Source organism: Pseudorasbora parva, chromosome 25 (assembly GCF_024679245.1).
Source record: "Pseudorasbora parva isolate DD20220531a chromosome 25, ASM2467924v1, whole genome shotgun sequence".
Taxonomy (NCBI): domain Eukaryota; kingdom Metazoa; phylum Chordata; class Actinopteri; order Cypriniformes; family Gobionidae; genus Pseudorasbora; species Pseudorasbora parva.
This window is the reverse complement of record NC_090196.1, coordinates 1,847,016-1,868,947: the sequence shown is the minus strand read 5'-3', so window position 1 is coordinate 1,868,947 and position 21,932 is coordinate 1,847,016. Positions and strand designations below refer to the sequence as shown.

The following is a 21,932-nucleotide window of genomic DNA, read 5'->3' as shown; positions in this document are numbered from 1 at the left end:
GTACAGGGGAGATTGTCAAAATAAGGCTTACAATCGCTATTTCATTGAAAATGGACATGATTGATTACTCTTAACGCAAAACGCTTATGCAAACAACGGAGGATTTTTAGTTTTATCCCCTTATTTTTTCGTTGTTTTGGATTAAAAGTGGGATGCATTTTGAAGAGTGGACTCTTACACAGACATGTATGCTGTTGTTTTGTGGATTCGTCCGATCTGATCTGAACGTCAGGAGATGAAAGATGAGTACCGCGTTCATTATGCTAATGTTTAAATAGCCACTGCTTTAGCATTTAATTTAACCCTTTCCTCTCTGGTGTATTTATTGCAAAAACGAGTTCAGAACATGAATCTTGAGTGTTTTAGCTTTCAAATGATGCATAGTTTGATATAGTTGATTGAACAGTTTGTATAAAACAAAAGTAATTATAAGTAGAGACACGCCCACTTGCGTCAGACGCCCCGCCCACGATCCGGTGCGGATTAAGAAGTTAAAAAAATTCACTACCTCTTTATTATGATTTTCATACTGAAAGTAAAATCTATGTCGAGAGTGTGTGTGTGTGTGTTATGAGCACAAGCTGTTGTAAATCCTGCCCACTTCTTTGCATTGTCAGCACATGCTTCAGTCTGAGAGTGTTTATAGTGCTGTGAGTTTAACACTTCATGACTGAGAGCAGAACAGAACACAATCTTCATCATCACACAAGACACAAGAACAACAATGAACACCATCATCATCTTCATCTGGACTCTCACTCGGTTTGCTCAAGGTTTGTGATAGCTACAGCAATTGTTAATTCTTTTAAAATGTCAAATATACTGTTTATATTTTTTTTACTTTTTGTTTCTGTTTTCTTTCAGAGTGTAGAGGACAGATCACAGTAACTCAGAGTCCATCAATAACAGCTCAACCAGGACAAGACGTCACAATAAACTGTAAAATCAGCAGTAGTGTGAATGGTAAAAACCGTTTGGTCTGGTACTCACAGAAACCTGGAGAAGCTCCTAAACTCCTCATATATTACGCAACAACCCGTTATACTGGAACTCCATCTAGATTCAGAGGCAGTGGATCTGGCAGTGATTTCACTCTGACCATCAGTGGAGTCCAGACTGAAGATACAGGAGATTATTACTGTCAGAGTTTACACTACATCAACAGTCAGTGGGTGTTCACACAGTGATAAAGAGTTGTACAAAAAAATGGTGTTTGGGGGGTAAAATGTGTGTTATTTTGGCAAGATTGCCTAATAAAATTCGCACTCATGGGTCTATTTATCACATAATAGTCGCTTCAACCCGCGGACATAGAAAACAACCTGCTAGAAAAAAATGCGGACTTGGCAACACAGTGCAGTTGAACTATGTTGACATTTGACAATGCGTCGCTTCATTGATCTGATTGGTTGTAGGTCTATCCAATTGATGTCTTTCCTGCTTTGGTTGAAACACACCCCATAATCACAGCCCAATGGAGCAGTTTCAGAATCATATTCTGACTAGAATTGAGTATGACCACGTCAGGCTAACAATAGGCCTAATTTAACACTAAATAACAGCCCTAATATTAGTGATATTACAGCACTCATAACACCAGAGTAGACTGTAGTCTTGGTCTGCTACAAACCAGCTTCAGCTCTGCATTATTTTGCATTAATATGACCATATTCTCTGCCTGAGGACGCATCACGTTGTTTCAATGGCAACACGTCTACTTCTCACATGACACACAACAGCCACAAAAGCTGAATGACAGCTCAGAGCTCAGCTTTATCGGTCTATTTTTTATTTTTTTATTCAAAATATTCACAAACTTGTTACCTATGTCATGAGCTATCCGATATTTTTATTTTTAAATATGTGTAAGTGAATGTGTTTTGTCATTATGATCACAGGGGTTTAAAGCAAAAAAATAATCCTGCGCCTGAACTTTTTTTCCGGGTGTGGACAAATACGGTTATTTGGACAAAAAAAACAACAGTATTTGAAAATGATTTCCCGGAGCCAGACAATGTAAATATTCTGGGCTTAGCCCAAATCTCTTTTTAACATGTAAACGAAGCATTTTGGTGAACTCTAACAAGAAAATAAAGCTAAAAGATAACATTTGCTTTAAGTAAAAAACATTTACACTATAGCGCTGCTGGGCATTGTCACAAATTTCACATTTGATTTGATATTGGTTAACTTCGGGCCTATCAGGTTGAGTACATAGCAAATTGTATGTACTGTACAATGTATGGGGGCATTTCTGGTGGTATAAATATATTGATTCTGAACAGTGCTTTAAGTGGCCCAAAAGAAGTGCGGGTACTCTATTATTATTTTATTTATTTTTTGATAACTCCCACTTAAAGCACTAACTGTACGGTGCCCCCCTCATCTACTCGCGATTGCGTTCCGGGGTTGGGGGGAAATCCCCGTATGTTTAACATTCTTAAAACAAGGTTTAACAATCATGTTGGGCTGGTTCTTTTACAGCTATTAAACTAATTCTAAATGGTCTCTGGATTCAGTCTAGCTGGTGTTTTGACCTTTAAACACCATAATATTCCTCTCATATTTTTAAAGGGTTTGGAGTATGTGAGATGAGTTGGAATCTACAGTGTAATGAGGAACAGTTTTACTTCCTCATTTTGAGTTCCCTGTTTTTGAGGAATGAGAAACTACCTTTCACACCACAACACTTAGAAAAAAAACCCATCTATTTCCTGAAAACAAGATATGAAGTTCATTGTAGGCCACAAAGTAAAATGAGTTTGTTTATTATTATTAAAATCAGATGTTTACTTGTTGATTGATATGAAACAAGAACGTTAAAAACTGATGTGTTTGGAAACAATGGCTGTGCTTTATTTAAGCATCAAACTTTTTTGAAGAGTGCATGGGTGAATTACAGACCAAGCCAATGGGGCATAGAGGCATCCGTGTTCTTGGACCAGTCCAGTTTGTCGTCCAGCTGTAGACTTAGGTACTTGAAGGTCTGGACAACCATCCACAAAGATGCCTTCGATGGACACAGGCTGCAGGTGAGGCCTGAGCTTCCGGAAGACGACTCCCAGATAGCAAAATACACTCGGGCCAGTTCCGGTTTGATCCTCGCCTGCCGAATACTTACCTGTCCGCCCGCTTCCGTCTGCTGCACTCGGGTCGTATGACTTTTTACTCAATGCCCGATTCCGGCCCAAATCAATTGGGCCAGATGCGGAAGCATTAACCTGCCGACGCTGCCGCAATTAAACCGGAATTGGGCCTTCAGTAAGGCGTGGTCAGAGTCAGATTCATTTGTGCCATGTTATTATGAAATGTCTACATTTATTGATGTTTCTTGAATAACCTATATACCACTTTTGTGTTGAGATGACAGCAAATGGATAATGTGATACAAAACATTTAGCCTATACTAAAACTTTTGAGTATCCAACAGGGAAATCACATGGAAACGGAAGACGTAGACATAACAAGGATCCGACACAGACTAACAAACACAAGGAGCTTATAAAGGGAAAAAATGAGGCAAGGACCGAGGGAACACTGGTGGGAGAAATCAACACTAATCAGATAACAGGGGGGGAGGGATCAGACAATGACAGAAGCACAAATGGCCATACTGACAAAACCCACATGTGCACACAAGACAGGACAGGCCTGTGACAAACATAACTTAAAACTTTTTAATCCAAAAATTGTTTTTCAAATTATATAAAAACAAAGACCAGAAATATGAAAAAAAAAAACTATATTTATTTAGAAAATTACACATTTATCAAGATTTTTTTTAAACACAACCAAATAATAGTTTGAAGTATGAAGAAACATCTTAACATAGCCTGACATAGCCACATCAAGATGTTTGGTCTGGAAACTCACCATAGACAGGGCTCAATCCGAGGGGCAGGATAAACGGTTGTCTTTGAAACTCCCTCTGCACGCGATAGGATAGTGCTACACCAACCAGAGCAACGAAAGTGAAGCAGAGCTTTGTTGATAGATTAAACATTCACCCTATCCGGTCGGCTAAACTCCGAACACATCTTCCCTTTTTAAGAACGACTTCAGTGCCGTTTTTTGTTCTTTTCTCAGAGAAAAGCTTAACTCCAAGTCTTCCAGAGTCGCGGTCAGAGCTGATTCGAAAGACCGCTGCTCGCCAGTTTCTGTTTACTAGAAGAACGCAAACGCAACTCGGCCGTCGTCATTATGGCCCCGCCCGCTTTTTTAAAAAAAACTATTTTTATTTTACTTTACACACGGCACACAGCCACCACTTTTAATAAAGTGATCAAAACTAGCCTACACTACACATCCGTAAATTAACCGTTCTCTCATAACATTTAAAAGCCGTGATTGAAACACAGAACATCACACAAATATATAAAAGAACATTTTGATAAATAAAGCTAAAAAAATACCTGCCTAGAGAGGAAAAGAACACTTTGAGTGCGTTTATATGCACGTTCTTAAGCCGATTGTGCCTAAAGGGGGTCTCACACCGGACTGAAGCTCAGCACCGTGTCTCAGGTATCTCACACCGGACTGAAGCTCAGCACCGTGTCTCAGGTATCTCACACCGGACTGAAGCTCAGCGCCATGTCTCAGGTATCTCACACCGGACTGAAGCTCAGCACCGTGTCTCAGGTATCTCACACCGGACTGAAGCTCAGCGCCATGTCTCAGGTATCTCACACCTGGCAGACGTGAACATTATATACGCGCAAGCTCAATTTTGAATCGACTTCTGACCGAAGAGCTGTACGATGAGTTTATCTTCTAGCACAGGGTGAAATCAGTATGTACATTCACGATTTGAGGGAAATATACATTTAATCGCCATGGACATGCGTCGAATGCCGCCATCGGTGTATATGTGTTCGAATTTTAAAGGTGCGGTGCGTCCGGTGCGAAGCTCAGTGCCCTTAAAGGGGGGATCGCTCAGCGCCGTGACACGTCTTTATAACACTAATATTGAGCACCCCATATTGCCAAAATGGTATGATCCTCATTTCATAACACCCGCGAAGATTCGACCATGAGATCAGTGGTCGAATCCGGTCCTGCATATCGATGCATCGAATCTTCGACTATTAGGGGTCACCCCTACTTAGTAGATTTTCTGGCAGCATGGAAACTTCTGCCAAACATCTCTGATTGGGTCCTGCAGATATAACGGAGTGGTATCCACAGTGGTCAGCCCCGAGCATGCTCTGGTTATGGAACAAGAAGTACAGACTCTTCTGCAAAAAGATGTTATAGAGAGGGTCCCTCCCCACAGCAGAGAATCAAGGGTTTACAGCCGGTACTTTATAGTTCCGAAGAAGGATTCAGGGCTGTGTCTCGTTCTAGATCTGTGTCAGGTAAATTGCAGGTAATGAAACTGAAGTTCAAGAAATGCTAATGCTGAAACAGATTGTGCATCAAATCAGTTCTGAGGACTGGTTAGTCACAATAGACCTAAAGGATGCATACTTCCATGTCTCTATCCTTCCTCAACACAGGAGGTTCCAGAGGTTTGCTTTCGGGGGCGAAGCTCACCAGTATCAAGTTCTTCCATTCGGCCTAGCTTTATTTCCCCGCATGTTTACAAAGTGTGTGGATGCAACTCTGGCTCCTCTGAGACTCCAGGGCATCCGTGTTCTGAACTATAGAGACAATTGACAATTCGAACTAGCGATTCAGCATCGAGGTAATGTTCTCGCTCACAGGAAAGTGTCGGGGTTGAGGCTAAACGCAGATTCATCACTCACCGGCTGGGGGCAATCATGAGAAATATTAGAGCAGATTTCCTGTCGAGGCAGGTATTGACACCTGGGAAGTAGAGACTCCACCCTGAGGTGGTGGAGCTCTTTTGGCTTATCCAGCCCCTTTAGGGTTGGATGCCATGGTGCAGATGTGGCCGAGGCTGCGTCTGTATGCCTTTCCCCTGGTGGTTCTGCTTCCAGGAGTTCTGGAGAGAGACACCGAGATGGGGTTTGTCTGCTACTAACAGCCCCGTGCTGGTCAGATATACATCAGAACATAGTGTCTCTCCTAGACAGCCCTCCGGGTGAGATTCCTGTCAGTAGGGTCCTTCTTTTCCAAGGGATGGGGTCAATATTTCAGCCCCACCCAGAGTTATGGAAACTATGGGCTTGGCTTCTGAGGGGCCCCAGCTCATAGATCCAGGTCCTTCCACTGAGGTGGTAGATACTATTCTTCACTCCAGAGCTCCATCTGTTTCAGAATCTAGACTAGGAGAAATTAAATCTGCTCTGCTCAGTAAGGGCATTAGATGCTGTGATGGGGTGAAGAAGCACACGACACAGGATGGCAGGTGAAACCCCCGAAGGGTGGATTTTATTCGTGACAGAAGTGAAAATGAAAGTGAAAGTTTGGCGTGTAGAGTGCTGGGTGCTCGGCGTGTTTCTCTCTCTCTTCCTCTCCTTCTTTGTGCTCGCGGTGATGTGGGTCCGTGCTCCTTCTTCCTGGGTGAGGGCTGGCCGTCACACGCTGCTCTCTGAGGGGGAAACCGGAGACAACAGTTAGCCGAGTCTTCTGGAGACATCTCTCACCTCTCTGGTCGGTTGGCGGGTTTATGAAGCCGCCCGCTGATGATCCGCAGGTGTGACGGCTCAGCCCGTGATGAGCGGGTGCAGGTGTGACTGCCTTGTTTCCAGGGCGACGCTGATGAGCGCTCAGGACACTTGTCACAATGCTTACAGCCACAGTACTGCCTTGTGGTGTAGAACCAACAAGTTGTTTGTATGGTTTAAGTCCCCTAGTAAGGGGAAGCCTGCATCTCAGCAGACTTTGAGCAAATGGATAGCTGAGGCTATTTCAGTGGTTTATGAGTCAGCCGGTCAACCTTCTTCATTAAGGATCCGAGCCTAATTCAACTTGTAGTATGTTTGCAACCTGGGTGTGGCTTCGACTCTGGGGTCTCGAGTGCTTGTGACAGAGTGTCCACTAAGATTTCACACAGACAGGCACTTGGTATTTATGGCGGCGTGGGTATTAAGTTCTCGCTGCGTTCTGACGCAGTGCGAGTTCCCTCAGTAAGGGAACGTCTCAGGTTGCGTATGTAACCATGGTTCCCTGAGAGGGAATGAGACACTGCGTCGCCTTGCCATACTCCCGGCATGCCTGTGACCGTCTTGCTTTCGACATTTAAGAAGCTAACATCGTTTGGGTCAGGGGTGCTTTATAGTTTCCTGTTCAATGACGTCACCCGCCTGTGAGGTCCCGTCATGCCATTGGACTGATTTCACGAGTGCTTCATGACACGGTCATGCAGAAGCGTTCTCGCAGCGTTCCGATGCTGTGTCTCGTTCCCTCTCAGGCAACCATGGTTACATACGTAACCTGAGACGTTTTTCATGTTCCAACTTTTGAAATTTTCTTGTAAAGTTAAGAGAACGTCATAACCATGAATACTATGATAAAATAGCGCTCGTTTTCAAGCTGGATGAATTCTCAACAGCATAAGCAAAAGAAAGCCATGTATATTGCAATATAGGGTAAAACAAAAACTTTAGTTTGCAACTTTAGTTTAGTCACACATGCAAGTAAATTCTTAATATTGATAAAATGTTTAAAGAGGATTTTTTATTTTTTTAAATTAATTTTTCTTTCTCCAACAGAGTGTGACCAAGATATTCATTGATGCTTTGTAGTGGTTGGAAAGTTTCTCATCCAAGGCAGTCAGTTCTTCTAAAAGGGATAGTTCACCCAAAAATGAAAATTCTGTCATTTACCTCAGTCTTTTTGCCACTCAGTAGGGCCTAATCGCAGTCGCTCCAGCTGAACGTGACGTCACGTGCATTTCCTCTATAGTGTGATCCTATATGTGTCCTCTTAATCGTGCTATGCGTTGATTTGAGTTTGAATGTGTGTTAAATGTTCATAATAACACAAATGTTGTTTAAAGAGACTAGATCAGAGATATTGTTACAAATATGTCATGCTGAAATTAGGATATTTGCATGTTAAAAACCAATGTTTAGCACTGTGCTCACGCGTGAGTTTGAAAGCAAGATTTCCTCGCAAGTTATAGTGTGTGATGGTTTGTGCTGCAACTAAAACCTCCTGCTTTACAGAATAAATCCACTTTAAATGTGCAACCACCCTCTGTGATTAATTGACTGCACACTGGGAAGTGTTACATTAGCAACTATAAGTTAACAGTTACTTTCTTATGTTAAATGTAATTGTTACAATATTTTTTTTTTTTAGTTTTTAAAACATATTCAGCCCCACAAACCTGCAGACAGTGGAAATATGCAGAAGATGTGCCACTGGCAGAGCCTTACCAGGGTCTCTATCCTGGTCCAGGCCACCAGTGTCTCCCGCTCAGCTCAATGAAAGTGTACATACAAATGTTTTCATCTGTTTTAGCTGTTGATTTCAATTTCAATTTGTTTCTGATGTACAAAGGTACTTTAAATAATGTATAGATCAATTTATTTTCATTAACACAACAAGAAAATAAATGTATAGAATAAATTGTTTATAGTACAAATTATAACAACAATAAAAATATGTACAATTACAATAGGCTTTCAGCACTTTGTGCTTGAACCCCTAAAAATAAAGTACAGAACATTTCATCACAAATGGATAAGATTTTAACTCATTTGCATTGTGATTAAAATCAGCATTTATTAATAATTTTGTTAATTTACCACAATATTTTTCCAGTATAATTATAATACATGTCAGATGTTATACTTTCTCTGTATTGACAGATATGTCACTTTTTGCTGTCTATATCATTTTCAACAGTTTCCTGATTTGCTTGCAGTGGTTTCTAAAACGTCAATCAACTTTTTTTCCTTTTATAATTATTTGTTATGCAAGTTACACTGAGAGGATCAGTAATAGCTGTCGTGATCAGAATTACCGGCAGAGTTGCATAAAGCACGTAGTCCTCCAACATTCTCCCTCAAAGCTTTTATGAGCCCTGGTACACCATAACTATAGAAAAGCTGACTCTCTGCAATGTTTACTACTGCCTTCATAATGTCTTCCATGATCTTTACCACAGGCTCCCAGAGGATGAAACGTTCACTTTGCCTCTCCAGTACAGTAACTCTGTCACAAAGAACACCCAGAAGGGTCACAGCTCTCCTGACCTTTTCCTGAACACTGCTAGCCTCCTCTAGGTCCTTCTGAACACCTCTGATCTCTTCCTCAGTCTTCTTCAGTGTTTCACTGGTCTTCTCAATTTCATTCTGTGCACAATATATGTTAGTCTGGTATTCAGACACTTTATCGTTGCTCTGCTTTACTTTCAATTCATATGTTTGTTGCTCCTTTTCAGCAGCACTGGTGGCATTTAAAGCCTCGTTTATTTCCTGTATTCCCTCACTTAGCATTACGGAACCTAGAGGCCTACAAAGAAAGAAATCTTATCTAATCAGAAATGTCTTGATTGAATGCATAACTGTTCAGGAGGATGCTACAAATTAATTTCTCACCAGCAATCAATCCGATAAATGGTACTGCAAGCAGTGTCCCACCATTAATTGCAAGAGCTCGTCCTCCTATCTTGTGCTACTTTTAGAGCATATTTAGCTGATTCTAGGTTGTTTTCAGCCTGTTGCAAAGCTGCTTTGTAATTCTGTAATAATTCCTCAGCAGACTTCTTCTCTATGTGTAATTTATCCATGGCCATGCATGTTTGTTTCTTCCGCTGCTCAGCACAGTGTTGCTCTTCAGTAAGCTCCTCCATGTATTCATCCAAATGTACCAGCTTTTCTTTAATCATTGTGTCTGCCTTTTTCATGCACTGATCAGAGTATTCAATATTTCCCCTGATTTGTTTGTAATTGGAGCACATGCCAGTGATGGGATCTACATGTGCTTCCAAGAGGGACTTACAGATGTTACTGAGAGAGACAATTCCTTCATTTAGAGACCCAGAAACTGACTTAAACTGCAAAGCAGTAACACGGTGTGTACTAAAGCTTTGGGCACTACGGTACCTTAAAAAGCAAGACAGAAAGAAAGAACAAAAACCTATTAATGTTATATGCAGTGGGATGGTTAATTTTACCCTGCATTTAAAATGTATTAAAGTACTTACACATCATCATTTGTAATAAAAAAAATTCAATATTATTTGTGCAGATGAGATTAAAAAAAAAACGTACTTGTGTCTGTCGAATCGGTCACCCATGGTTTTCCTGTAACACAAACACAAAAGGGAGGATCTATATATTGACAATGATATATCATAAAAGATCAAATAATGTAATGGGTAATGTTTGGTTCAATTCCTCAAATCAGTGCAGTTTACATCTTTATATGGCAAGCAAGTTTATTAAGTTTATAGACCTTAGAACTTTAGTTTAAAGGGGGGGGTGAAATGCTGTTTCATGCATACTGATCTTTTTACACTGTTAAAGACTTGGAATCCCATACTAAACATAGACAAAGTTTCAAAAGTTAAGGTGGACATTTGATGGGAGTATTTCTTTGTCAAAAATACTACTTCCGGTTAGTCATACGTTTCGGCAAGTTTTTTGAGATCATGCGTCCCCTTTGACGTTAATGGGGGCGGAATTTCCTTGTATGGGCCTTACGGACAATTCTACCGGAAGCGCGTGAGAGAGAGAGAGGGAGAGAGCGAAAGCAACAGCCTACGCCCATCAAAGCGCTGGCTTGTAGGATGCTGGACAGGTGATGTGCACATAACAATGTCACCAAAAAGTGCGTTTTTGGTTGCCAGACCAAGACAGTCCTGCACAGATTCCCCAAAAACCCCGCGTTAAGGCAACAGTGGATGTAATTTGCTTTTCCGGATCAGCAACTGAGTTGCGTGAATGTTTATATCTGTTCGCTGCATTTCGGTGCCGACTGTTTCATAAACAAGGCCCAGCTCGACGCCGGATTTTCCGATCGCCTAATGCTGAAGGATGGAGCAGTCCCAACGATAAAGGTCCCAACGTTAGAACCGCGGGCGGTGAGTAAGAGTGCTTCAAATGTCTGTGTTTTTGCCTATGCTCATCAAGTAGCCCAAACATGATCACGTATAGTTAATTGATCAATGGAGCATGCGATGTGTAGTGCGTGTACATTTGTTTAGCTGGCCACTATATGTGTAACTTTATGTTTGTGTATTGTAAAAGCACTCCAAACAACAATACACAAAGAGGGGGGAAATATGTTGAACTAAATAAGCGCGCTTCTTCATTCAAATGCGCTACTATTCCGTGTCTTTCTATGTAAACACTAACTTAACCTGTCTACACAAACAACGCGTAAACAAGGCAAGGCAAGGCAAGGCAAGGCAAGTTTATTTGTATAGCACATTTCATACCCAATGGCAATTCAAAGTGCTTTACATAGAAATTAATTAAAATAGTGGTAACAAATGCATGAGAAAAAAAAAGAATACCATATGGACGAATAAAGAATTAAAAACAAGCATAGTTAAAACAGTCGTAAAGATATAGTAATTAAAATAATAATAATAAAAAATAAAAAAAAGATAAAATAAAATAAAATGGTCAGATCCACAATAATGATCTGATATAAAAATAAACATTCTTCAGTTTACAGCCTACATACATGTACCATCTTAATTAGAACACCTCTCATTCATTTCTTTCTCAAACACGTTCATAACATCCATTTTAATCACTATTCCCTGATTTTTACTCAGGAACCTTCTTGTTAAAACCCTTACTCACTCATCATACCCTCCACAGATTTACACATACTCAAACCTTATTGTCAAACTTACTATTTCCATCAAACCCAGTTTTCACTCGTCATATTCAACTCAAAAGAACATATAAAATAACCAATAACCAGAGATAAGAACAAAGGTAAACTAAAATAATTATAAAAAGACTAAAGAGATAAGATAGGGTGCAATCAGTCGGACGTACAGTGCTCGGAGCTCATTCAGTAAACGCACAGCTGAACAGATGTGTTTTGAGTCTGGATTTGAATGTGGCTACTGTTGGAGCACATCTGATCTGTTCAGGAAGCCGGTTCAGCTGCGGCTGGCATAATAGCTAAAGGCAGACTCTCCTTGCTTTGAGTGAACTCTTGGTATTTCTAACTGACTTGATCCTGCTGATCTGAGTGATCTGTTGGGTTTGTATTTAATCAGCATATCTGCAATGTATTTAGGTCCTAGCTCATTGAGTGATTTATAAACAAGTAATAGTACTTTAAAATCGATCCTAGATGTAACTGGAAGCCAGTGTAAAGACCTGAGGACTGGTGTGATATGGTCATATTTTCTGGTTCTGCTCAGAATCCTGGCAGCAGCGTTCTGTATGAGCTGCAGCTGTCTAATGGTCTTTTTGGGAAGGCCGGTGAGAAGGCCGTTACAATAGTCCACCCTACTGGTGATGAAAGCATGAACGAGTTTCTCTAAGTCTTGCCTGGAGACAAAACATCTAATCCTTGCAATATTTTTCAGATGATAGTATGCTGATTTAGTTATTGCTTTGACATGACTACTGAAACTCAGGTCTGACTCCAAAATCACTCCAAGATTCCTGACTTGATTTTTTGTTATCAGGCCTTTAGCCTCAAGATACGCGTTCACCTTGAGAATTTCATCTTTGTTTCCAAATGAAGTGATTTCGGTTTTGTCTTTGTTTAACTGAAGATAGTTTTGGCACATCCAGTTGTTAACTTCATCAATGCATTTGCACAGGGAGTCAATGGGGCTGTAGTCATTAGGTGATAGTGCTAAGTAGAGCTGGGTGTCATCAGCACACACACACACACGTGCACAACTGCACTTCCCACATGTACACCTTCAAAGACAAAAATACGACGATATAATTCAAGTATAAATATGTAAATAACACAAGCCGCTAAGCATATTATATAGTTAGTGTATAACTTGTACCACATAGAGACGTCCTGCTCTAGTCGTTTTTGCTGCTGCTCCTGTTCAACTGCAGCCTCTGGGTCTGATTCCGGATCATAGATGTATGGCTGTATCTGATTAAAAGCCATATTTTTATTTTGAATAAAGTTTTTTTCCCGTTGTTAGGGATGACACAGCTTTACGACGCACTCGACTCAACACAATAGGCTTGTTCGACTTCCCCTAGCGATGCGCAGACCGATCGGCGGCTGACTTGAAGCAGTGCATGCCGGTTAGAAATTTTGTCCGACTTGAGACAGCGCCGACGGCACGTGACTGTGACGTATGTCAACAAAGTACCGCGAGAGCGATTCGAGAGCAGCCGGCTGATGCAGCCGGTGCAGATTCTCAAGGGTGGCTGCAGGAGGCTGCACGAGCTCTGATGACGACACAGCTGATCCACGATTGGCCGATTCACCGCATGACAGCGACCACGTGCGTTTCGTGTTTATTCTAAAACCTTATGTTACACTAATGCTCACAAATCATTTATTTATAACAGTAAACCTCTTTTCATGTAGCCGCGATGTTATATCATCATGTTTATCAAACTAAAACTGATAAAAACCGTTGACAACACTTCATTGATAGTGTAGGTTTATATGTTGAACTTTAATCTTGTCCAAATAGACGCTTTATTAAACAGTATATAAAGTATTGAATGAAAATGTCATTTGAAACATCTGTGTATTTGAAAAATATTGCATTTATTTAACTTCAGCTGTGATAAAGTTTGCAAACACAGCTCAAGCGTCACCACGGGAAGCAGAAAGTGTACGACTTCAGGTCTCCGTTTGCAGCTCCTCCCCGCCTGCACTCGGCTACTCTCGCCGATCGCATCCATCCAGCCGCAGCCGATGTCGAACACACCTAATAGCAGCGCGCTGCTGCACACGTCATTATTTAGCTCCGCTCACACGATACGCCCCCACCCGCTCGGCTTTTTTCGGAAAGACTCGGAACAGCGCATCTTTCTTATATAATTATAAAAAAAATAAAGACTTTTCGGAGATATGCAGGATGCAATGCTACTCTATAGGTACTCAAGATTGACATGACACTGACTGAAACTGAGTGTTTCACCCCCCCTTTAAACTTTTTTTTAGTTAAGACACTTTAAAAATGTAGCTATTCCTACCGGATAGTGTAATCAACAGCAGTGGTTCTCAACTCTGCTCCGTGGGATCCACTGCTAATTCCTCCTTATTTGGCAAATGTGATTCAGTTCATCAGCTCGCTAGGAGTGTGTCAGATCAGAGAGACATACAAAATGTGCAGAGCTGTGGGTCTCCATGACCAGAGATGAGAACCACTTATCTACGGTACTGTATTTACCTGGTTTATTGATCTTAAATAATACTTTTCTTTATTAAATAATACTGCCACCTAAAATCATACTAATCAATTCAATTCAGTCTTGTATATTTTATATTTTAGTGAAAAGTAAATAATTTCAGAATTATAATATAGTTTGCATACTGTAGCAATAACATATAAACGCTTAAATTAAACAAGTGATTTTTCAAAATGATATATAAAGAAGCAGAATTCAAATGACTGCCATTAACAGCATATTTGATCAAATGATCCTAAAGGCAATTACCTTACCCTGTCCAAAAGTGAGAGCACTTCTTCAAGACTAAAGATATTCTAATGCTGAATGGGGAAATGAATGAATGCTTCGACTTTTATTGACTGTAAATCCTGTAAATCCGGTTCCCTTTTGAAAGGGAAGTCGCACTGCGTCCTAGAATGCTTACGGGGAATGCCTCAGCGTGACAGCTGTCTGAAGATACTATCGAATCACTGCAATCCTATTGGGCTTGTTCGAGATGCGCTTTGCCTCGCCTGAAACGAAGGTGAGACTAGGCGGATGCAGTGAGGGGACGAGTGAAAAAGTGCAGGCAAACTAGAAGTCAGGGGATTGCAGTGTTAAGTTAAATCCTTTTACTCAATGGTGCAGACTTGTGTTCTGTGTGGGGTCTAGTGATAATGTGAACTGGTTTACCTTCCAGTGAAGCATCAGGTGCACGTTAAAGACTCCATGTGTGTTAGAGAAGAGCTGTCTATACCCTCACCAGTCAGCATTTACATTAAAGTACACACTACAAAGTGTTCATCACCTGTTAGAGATGATGTAAACGCATGAATAAATCATTTACAAATCTGTATCACCCGTTACAAATGATCTGCACACATATACAAAGCATTTACAACGCTTTCTCCGTCCCCTAATCTAAAGTGTAGACTATTCATCACTTGTAAATGTTTTACTCGTCATTTGTAGATATTTCTCACCCGTTAACGTTACAAATGCGTCCATTGATTGCTACAACAAATGTAACGTTAAATGTGAAAATTAAATTCTGCTATTCCTCACCTGCTGCAATAGAAATGTGAAAATTCATCTAATTAGTGTAAGCATTTAACTCCTATTCGTCACATAACCAATCCATTCCCTAAACCTACCCGTTTGTGTTATATTAAAAAGACAGGCAGATACGACTGCAGGAACAATTTATTCAAAAAGTACAAATATTCCAAGTGTCCCGAGGCCAAACGATTGGTTTGTGTGAAGTAAATCCGCAGAAGCGATCAGCAGCGTCGAGTCCATCAGCCGGCCGATGATTAATGATTAACACATTTTAAAATTTGCCGCCTGGAACTTCCGGAAGAAACGTCACGTCAGCTTTGACAGCATTGGCTGTCGTGTGTCTCGTGACCAATTGCGTCATTACGTCAGCTTTGACAGCATTGGCTGTCGTGTGTCTCGTGACCAATTGCGTCATTACGTCAGCTTTGATTGTAAAATGCCATTGGCTCTCATGTGTCATGTGACCGATTGCGTCCTGCTAAAGAGTCGGGACAGGAGTATTATTTGAGTTATACATGAAATATAGAAATATGCGTTCATAAAGGGATCATTTCAATGATTAAAACATTAAGATCAACTCTGTTCTTCACATAAAGATATCGCATGACTTCAGAAAACGTTGAATACAACATGAGCTAATACTTTTATACTGTTTTTGGTCAGTTTTTGCAATAAAAGCCTATTTATATTTATAAAATCATGTCTACTTTAACAAATGCCTAGAATTAAATGCGTATTGATCTGATGCACTGGGATACGCATCAATACATTATATGGGCTACTCATCATTTACTAATGGTTTGATTTACAATTTATTGAGGTAATGCTATATTGGCATTTCGTTGATTAATAATATATTAACTAGTAACTTAACCATTTACTAAGGATCTGTTTGATTATTTTATGAAATGCTATTTTTTTAAAGATAGGCCTATCTTATGACAGATTTGTAAATCGTTAGCATATTAATCATTTATGAATGTATAATCATGATTTGTAAATGATTAGTTTATCATTATCGGCTGGCTTGGCCGCCCTTTTTAATGTTTATGTGAATTTAAGTGATTTTAAGACGTGTGCTTGACAATATTGTAATTAATCATCTCATGTATGCTGACGATCTTATTTTCTCACAGAGTAGTGCTGGCTTTTAACAGCTGCTAAATGTAGCTATGTTATGTCTACGGTATTCGATATGAGGTGTAATATAATGCAAAAAAGAGTGCTGTCATGATATGAAGAACAAAAGGGAATAAGGACCTTAGTTTTCCAGATATTTATCTGTCAGGGCAACCCAGTCCTATTTATTAGGGGCCAATTGAAATCGTTAGCGTTCTTATTATATTCTCCCGTTTCTTCTTCCGCCATGGGAGTCTATGGCAGCCCATAACCTAATGATAAAAATAAATGCTTGGTAACAAATGATTGGCATGTTTATCCTTGAGTAAAAAACAATATGACAAAAGCCCTGAAATATGGACTAGATTGCACCAGAGACGTTTAAGATGCTGAATCGACATACAGTAAGACAGCATTGTCCCTATCCATGCGAAATGAATGGTAATACAATTAAAACCAATATGCTTGACGACTAAAAATAGCTATTTTGTGTGTAATAAAGACACAAGTTTAAAATTCATAACAAATTTAACAACAAACTGGATAAAGCCATTAAGTTCTTAAAATAACTCCAGCACAGAGAAACGAACAAACATACACACTTTTTTTTCTCGGAGCGAGCGCTCCACTACCGCTCCATCACGAGCACAATTCATGCCAACCGGCCAGCACATAATAACTACATTTTTAGCCAGAACTAGAGCTTAGATTGTCTCAAAAAATCAAGCCCAACTGCACCTGAGAGACCAGCCCTGTCCGACACATTAACTGTAATTATGAGCCCGAGCCCGATTTAAACTCGACCATTTTTAATATGTGGGCGAGGTGAAGCCTGACCTCACTAATGAGCGGAGCGAAGCCGGTGTGATCAGCTCAATAACCCGCTGGCACGCGCTCATGAACCGCTCACGGTAAAAGGATGTTCGTTCAAATCCAGCTCAGACATAAATCTGTAGCTTACTATAGGCTACTTGTTGAAGCCATTAAACAATGTTTTTTCCTTCTTTCTTTCTTTCTTTCTTTCTTTCTTTCTTTCTTTCTTTCTTTCTTTCTTTCTTTCATATTTATGCTTAAGTCTGTTATGACAAAATAATGCCATAATCACTGAAAATGATGAGACTATGAGTCAAAACTGCATATTACAATTTGTAAACACAAAACAAGATCTACAAATAAGTTAAAAATCTGCAAACACACTCCTCATGATCCGCAAATGTGAAACGAGATCTACAAATAGATAAAAAAATCCACCAACAGACTCTTCATAACATACAAATACAAAATTGGCACATGCGGCGGTGTACAAAGTCAATTGCGCTGGGTGCAAGATAGGGCCCATGGTCTCAAAGTGAAGGTGTGTAGATCTCAGTGATGTAAAAGACACGTGACCCTCTAGTGGTGAAGTATGGAACTGCAATTGACTTTCCTACAGTAAATAATTTAGATAATATTGTAGTGGAAAGTTTTACAGGAACAAACACTACTCACATTTTCTCCACATTTTAGTAAGGTATAAGATTGTGTTACATGTTCACTTACATCATAATAACTAAATAAAGTGTGTGAAAGGTTTGATCCCCCATTGTGTTGTGTGTGATGGTCCATCAGCAGCTGCAGTATCTCTCAGCTGTATCAGTGCAGTCACTGTGACGTCTGACTGACACAGGTTTTTGGACGACTCTTTATCACTGTGTGAACACATACTGACTGTTTGGATAGTGTAAACTCTGACAGTAATAATCTCCTGTATCTTCAGTCTGGACTCCACTGATGGTCAGAGTGAAATCACTGCCAGATCCACTGCCACTGAATCTAGATGGAGTTCCAGTATAACGGCTGTTTATATAATAAATCAGGAGTTTAGGAGCTTCTCCAGGTTTCTGCTGATACCAGGCTAAGTAGTTGCTGTATATTCCTACATCTATATGACACTCTATTGAAGCTGTTTGACCCTGTTGGACAGTTTTAACTTCAGGTTGAGTCAGAGTGACTCCTCTGGATCCTGAAGAAGAGAAAAGAAAATCAATCAGTGTTTAAAACTACTATCATCATATACTTTTACAAGAACACCAAAACCAGAGTCAACATGTTTGTCTCACCTTGAATAAAGAGTGAAATGGTCCAGATGAAGATGATGATGGTGTTCATTGTTGTTCTTGTGTCTTGTGTGATGATGAAGATTGTGTTCTGTTCTGCTCTCAGTCATGAAGTGTTAAACTCACAGCACTATAAACACTCTCAGACTGAAGCATGTGCTGACAATGCAAAGAAGTGGGCAGGATTTACAACAGCTTGAGCTCAGAACACACTCACACACACTAGAGTTACACAATGATCATTTCCATTCTGACTAATGTTATTTGAGTTAGTTCAGTAGTTTTATTTGTATTGTGACTCCTGAGACACTGAGGATGTGCAGATGAACGTCCATCTCTGTGTCCATATTCAGTCATGTGACCATCATCACTGCTACACTTCCACTAGATGAACCGCCATCACTAAAGTCAGATCATGAATCATGAGTCTGTTCAGAAAGTATCAGGACTGATTGTGAATCTCTAATCAGAGTTCATGGTGTCACTCCATCTATCATGAAGCCTCATGTGTGTCTGAAATCATCAGATGGAGAAGAAACAGGCTGTTAAAGATGGAGACATATTAGAGCTTGTTCACGTTTCATGATCTTGTGTGGAGATTCATAACCAGTCCAGATACTTTTAGAACAGACCTTGAATATGAAAACATGCTTGACTGTGGAGAACATGCAAAATACCTTTTCTATTTCCATTGTTGACACTTTCTATTGACTTTGGCTATAATATTCAATAAACTCATGATTTGAGCAGATTTTCACTGAAGATTGAAGTCTGAAGCTGCAGGTTTTTCTGTCAATCCTGAAGATTGAGCTGCATATGAAGAACAGAAGCATCATTATGAGAAACTCCACAACATCATCCATGATCAAAGAGGTCAAAGGTCACCTCAGAGGTCACAGCTCATCAAATATATTTCTTTAAACAGTGTTATATCAGAAATCATTGAGTCAATCTGAATGAGTGAGTGTTGAGAAGAGCTGAGGAGCTTCTAATATCAGTGTGTTGAAGTGTTGTTTCTCTCTCTCTGCTGGAGTGTGTGTTCACTCGAGTGGAATAGAGGTTTTTGTACGAGCGTTTCATTAGATTGTATCACTGTGGTGGACATTCGGTGGAGGAACCAAACTGGTGATCGGTAAGTCTGTCTATTTAATTACCGAATAAAAAAATACAGTTTAGATTTCAGAAAGTGTTTTACAGTCGAAACAAGAACAACATTTATTAATGATAATGATTATTAGATATTGTGCTGAAACTTTACTTGAAGCCTTTATGTATAATGCATTATAAAGATATTCATAATGGAGATTATAATGCCTTATATCTTTTCATAAATAATTGTAGCCAAAGTTAAAATGCATTATAATATTTGCAAATTCCTTGTTGCGTCTGAAATTGGTTGTTTGTCGTGAGTTTTAATGTATTATAATTTCTAAAGGTGTAACAATGAATAGATAATATTATAATGTGTTATAACTGTGGTTACAATTATTCATGAGATCATACATGCATTATAATGTGAATAACAATTCATAATTAATGCATTAAATACTTTTATAATGCATTGTGTATAAAGGCTTTAAGTGTTTCTGATATTGTGTAATAATTATTTAATCTGAATCAATGATATTGTCATGTTTATACATTCAGAAGAACGGCATTATTCCTTTCAACAACAAAATCTAAACATATTTCCATAAAGCGTCTCACTATGAGTTTATTGAGTTTATTACAGGTTTGTTTTCCTTCATTTATTTCTACACTGAGTTCATATATAGTTCATCTTTTATTGTAGATATCATACATGGAGAAAAGAGATTTGACATCAGAATGTAAATGTTGTACTTTCTGTAGTTCAGTCAATGATACTGAATCTCTTTTGCTCATGTTGTGATTATAATTCAGTGCTTTATAATACAAACACAATTTATGTGTGACTTTTAATTCTGTTTGAAATTGAGTTGAATATCTCAGTAAAATGTAAGAACTTTATGTTGTGAGTTAAAAACTGCTGTAATGAAATCAGTCGGTGTATTACAATGTTCAGTTTGATTGATGAGGTTTGATGTAAATGTATATAGTGATTGTGTCGTTTGTATATTGTATATATATATATATATATATATATATATATCAGCTGTAGTGATGTTGAAGGACATGAAGGATCAGATTGTGAGTGTGATTTGTCCTGCTGTTGAAATGCTGTGAATGAAAGTGCAGTGTGTGTTCTTTGTGTTTGTGAATGTGTTGTGTTTGTCTCCTGCAGCTGGTCCCACAGTGAAGCCCTCAGTGTCTCTGCTGCCGCCCTCTTCTCTGCAGATCTCTGGAGACTCAGCCGCACTGCTCTGCCTGCTCAGCTCTTACTCTCCACAGGGGGCGCTGGTGAGCTGGACACTGGACGGGTCAGAGGTCACCGAGGGGGTTCTGACCAGCGCAGAGAGCCAGCAGGACGATGGCCGCTACAGCCGCAGTAGCGTCCTGACCCTCAGCAAAGCACGCTGGGAAGAGGGAGAGGTGTACGTCTGCAGAGTAACACATGATGGAGCTCCTCCTCATGAGGTCTCGTTCCACAAGAGCTCTGAGTGCTGATGTTTCTCTCCTGAAGATGAGCCGTATCTGAGTGTCCTGTGTCAGGCAGGATTCACATGAGTCTAGTGCTGCAGCTGTAGTGATTTACAACTCAATACTGAAAGAGAGCTCGCGTGTGTCAAAGCACTGTGTGATCTTTCAATCTGCTGTGTTTGCTGCAACATTCAATAAAGCTTCTCAACAAGTTCACTTTGTGTCTGACAACATCATTCAACTAACAGATGAAGATGCAGGTGCTTTTCAGAAGGTTGATGTAGCAGTAAATGTCAAATAAAGCTCTTGGGGTTTGAACATGGTCTCTGGAGACAGAGCTGCTCTATTCTGAGAGGATCACAATCACTCCACCCTGACAATGCAAATGGGATTTTCAGTCTCACTCTTTGATTGGTTACAGGATCTGGACTGGAACAGACCACTTTCACTTCTGCTACACATTTACATTTACAGAACGGGCTGAACTTTAATATATAACAATATAATACAAATCAAGAATCATCCGTTGTGACAGTAATTGTGTAAGAATGTAAATCTTTCTGTGGTCAAATGGAAAGCATCTCGTCCAGACAGCAGAAGTGACTGAATGCAGTCTGTTCAGTTTGATTGACAGGGATCATATATTACACCTAAAACATGATGATCATATTAAAACACTGACTCACTCTCTGGCCGGGGAGTGTAGTTCAAACTCACATTTCTCTTTCTATAAAATATGACTATGATTTCCAATTCATTATATAATACAAGAAGAGGCATACATCCACCACCTTCATTGAGCTTTCTGAGAAGGCAAGTCCTCAAAGGGAACTCCACAGTCCAGGTGGTTGGTGATCACCAATTGGCCATTGTGTTAGCGACCCCGTTTGAATGCCATGCTGCTCCTTTATGC

At 39.9% G+C, this 21,932-nt stretch overlaps 1 protein-coding gene and 2 gene segments (V, D, J or C); 2 read left to right on the top strand and 1 right to left on the bottom strand.

The window, feature by feature from the left end:
* Positions 1-21,932, top strand: part of LOC137064350 (deleted in malignant brain tumors 1 protein-like) — a 615,344-nt gene that overhangs the window by 242,926 nt on the left and 350,486 nt on the right. The gene's annotated exons all lie outside the window — the stretch shown is intronic.
* On the top strand, positions 599-21,079 carry LOC137065334 (Ig kappa chain V-III region MOPC 321-like). The segment is given in 4 exon segments: positions 599-773; positions 865-1,172; positions 19,544-19,592; positions 20,724-21,079. Coding segments are annotated over 4 exon segments (729 nt in total).
* LOC137065335 (immunoglobulin kappa variable 3-20-like) lies at positions 18,050-18,551 on the bottom strand. The segment is given in 2 exon segments: positions 18,050-18,366; positions 18,464-18,551. Coding segments are annotated over 2 exon segments (366 nt in total).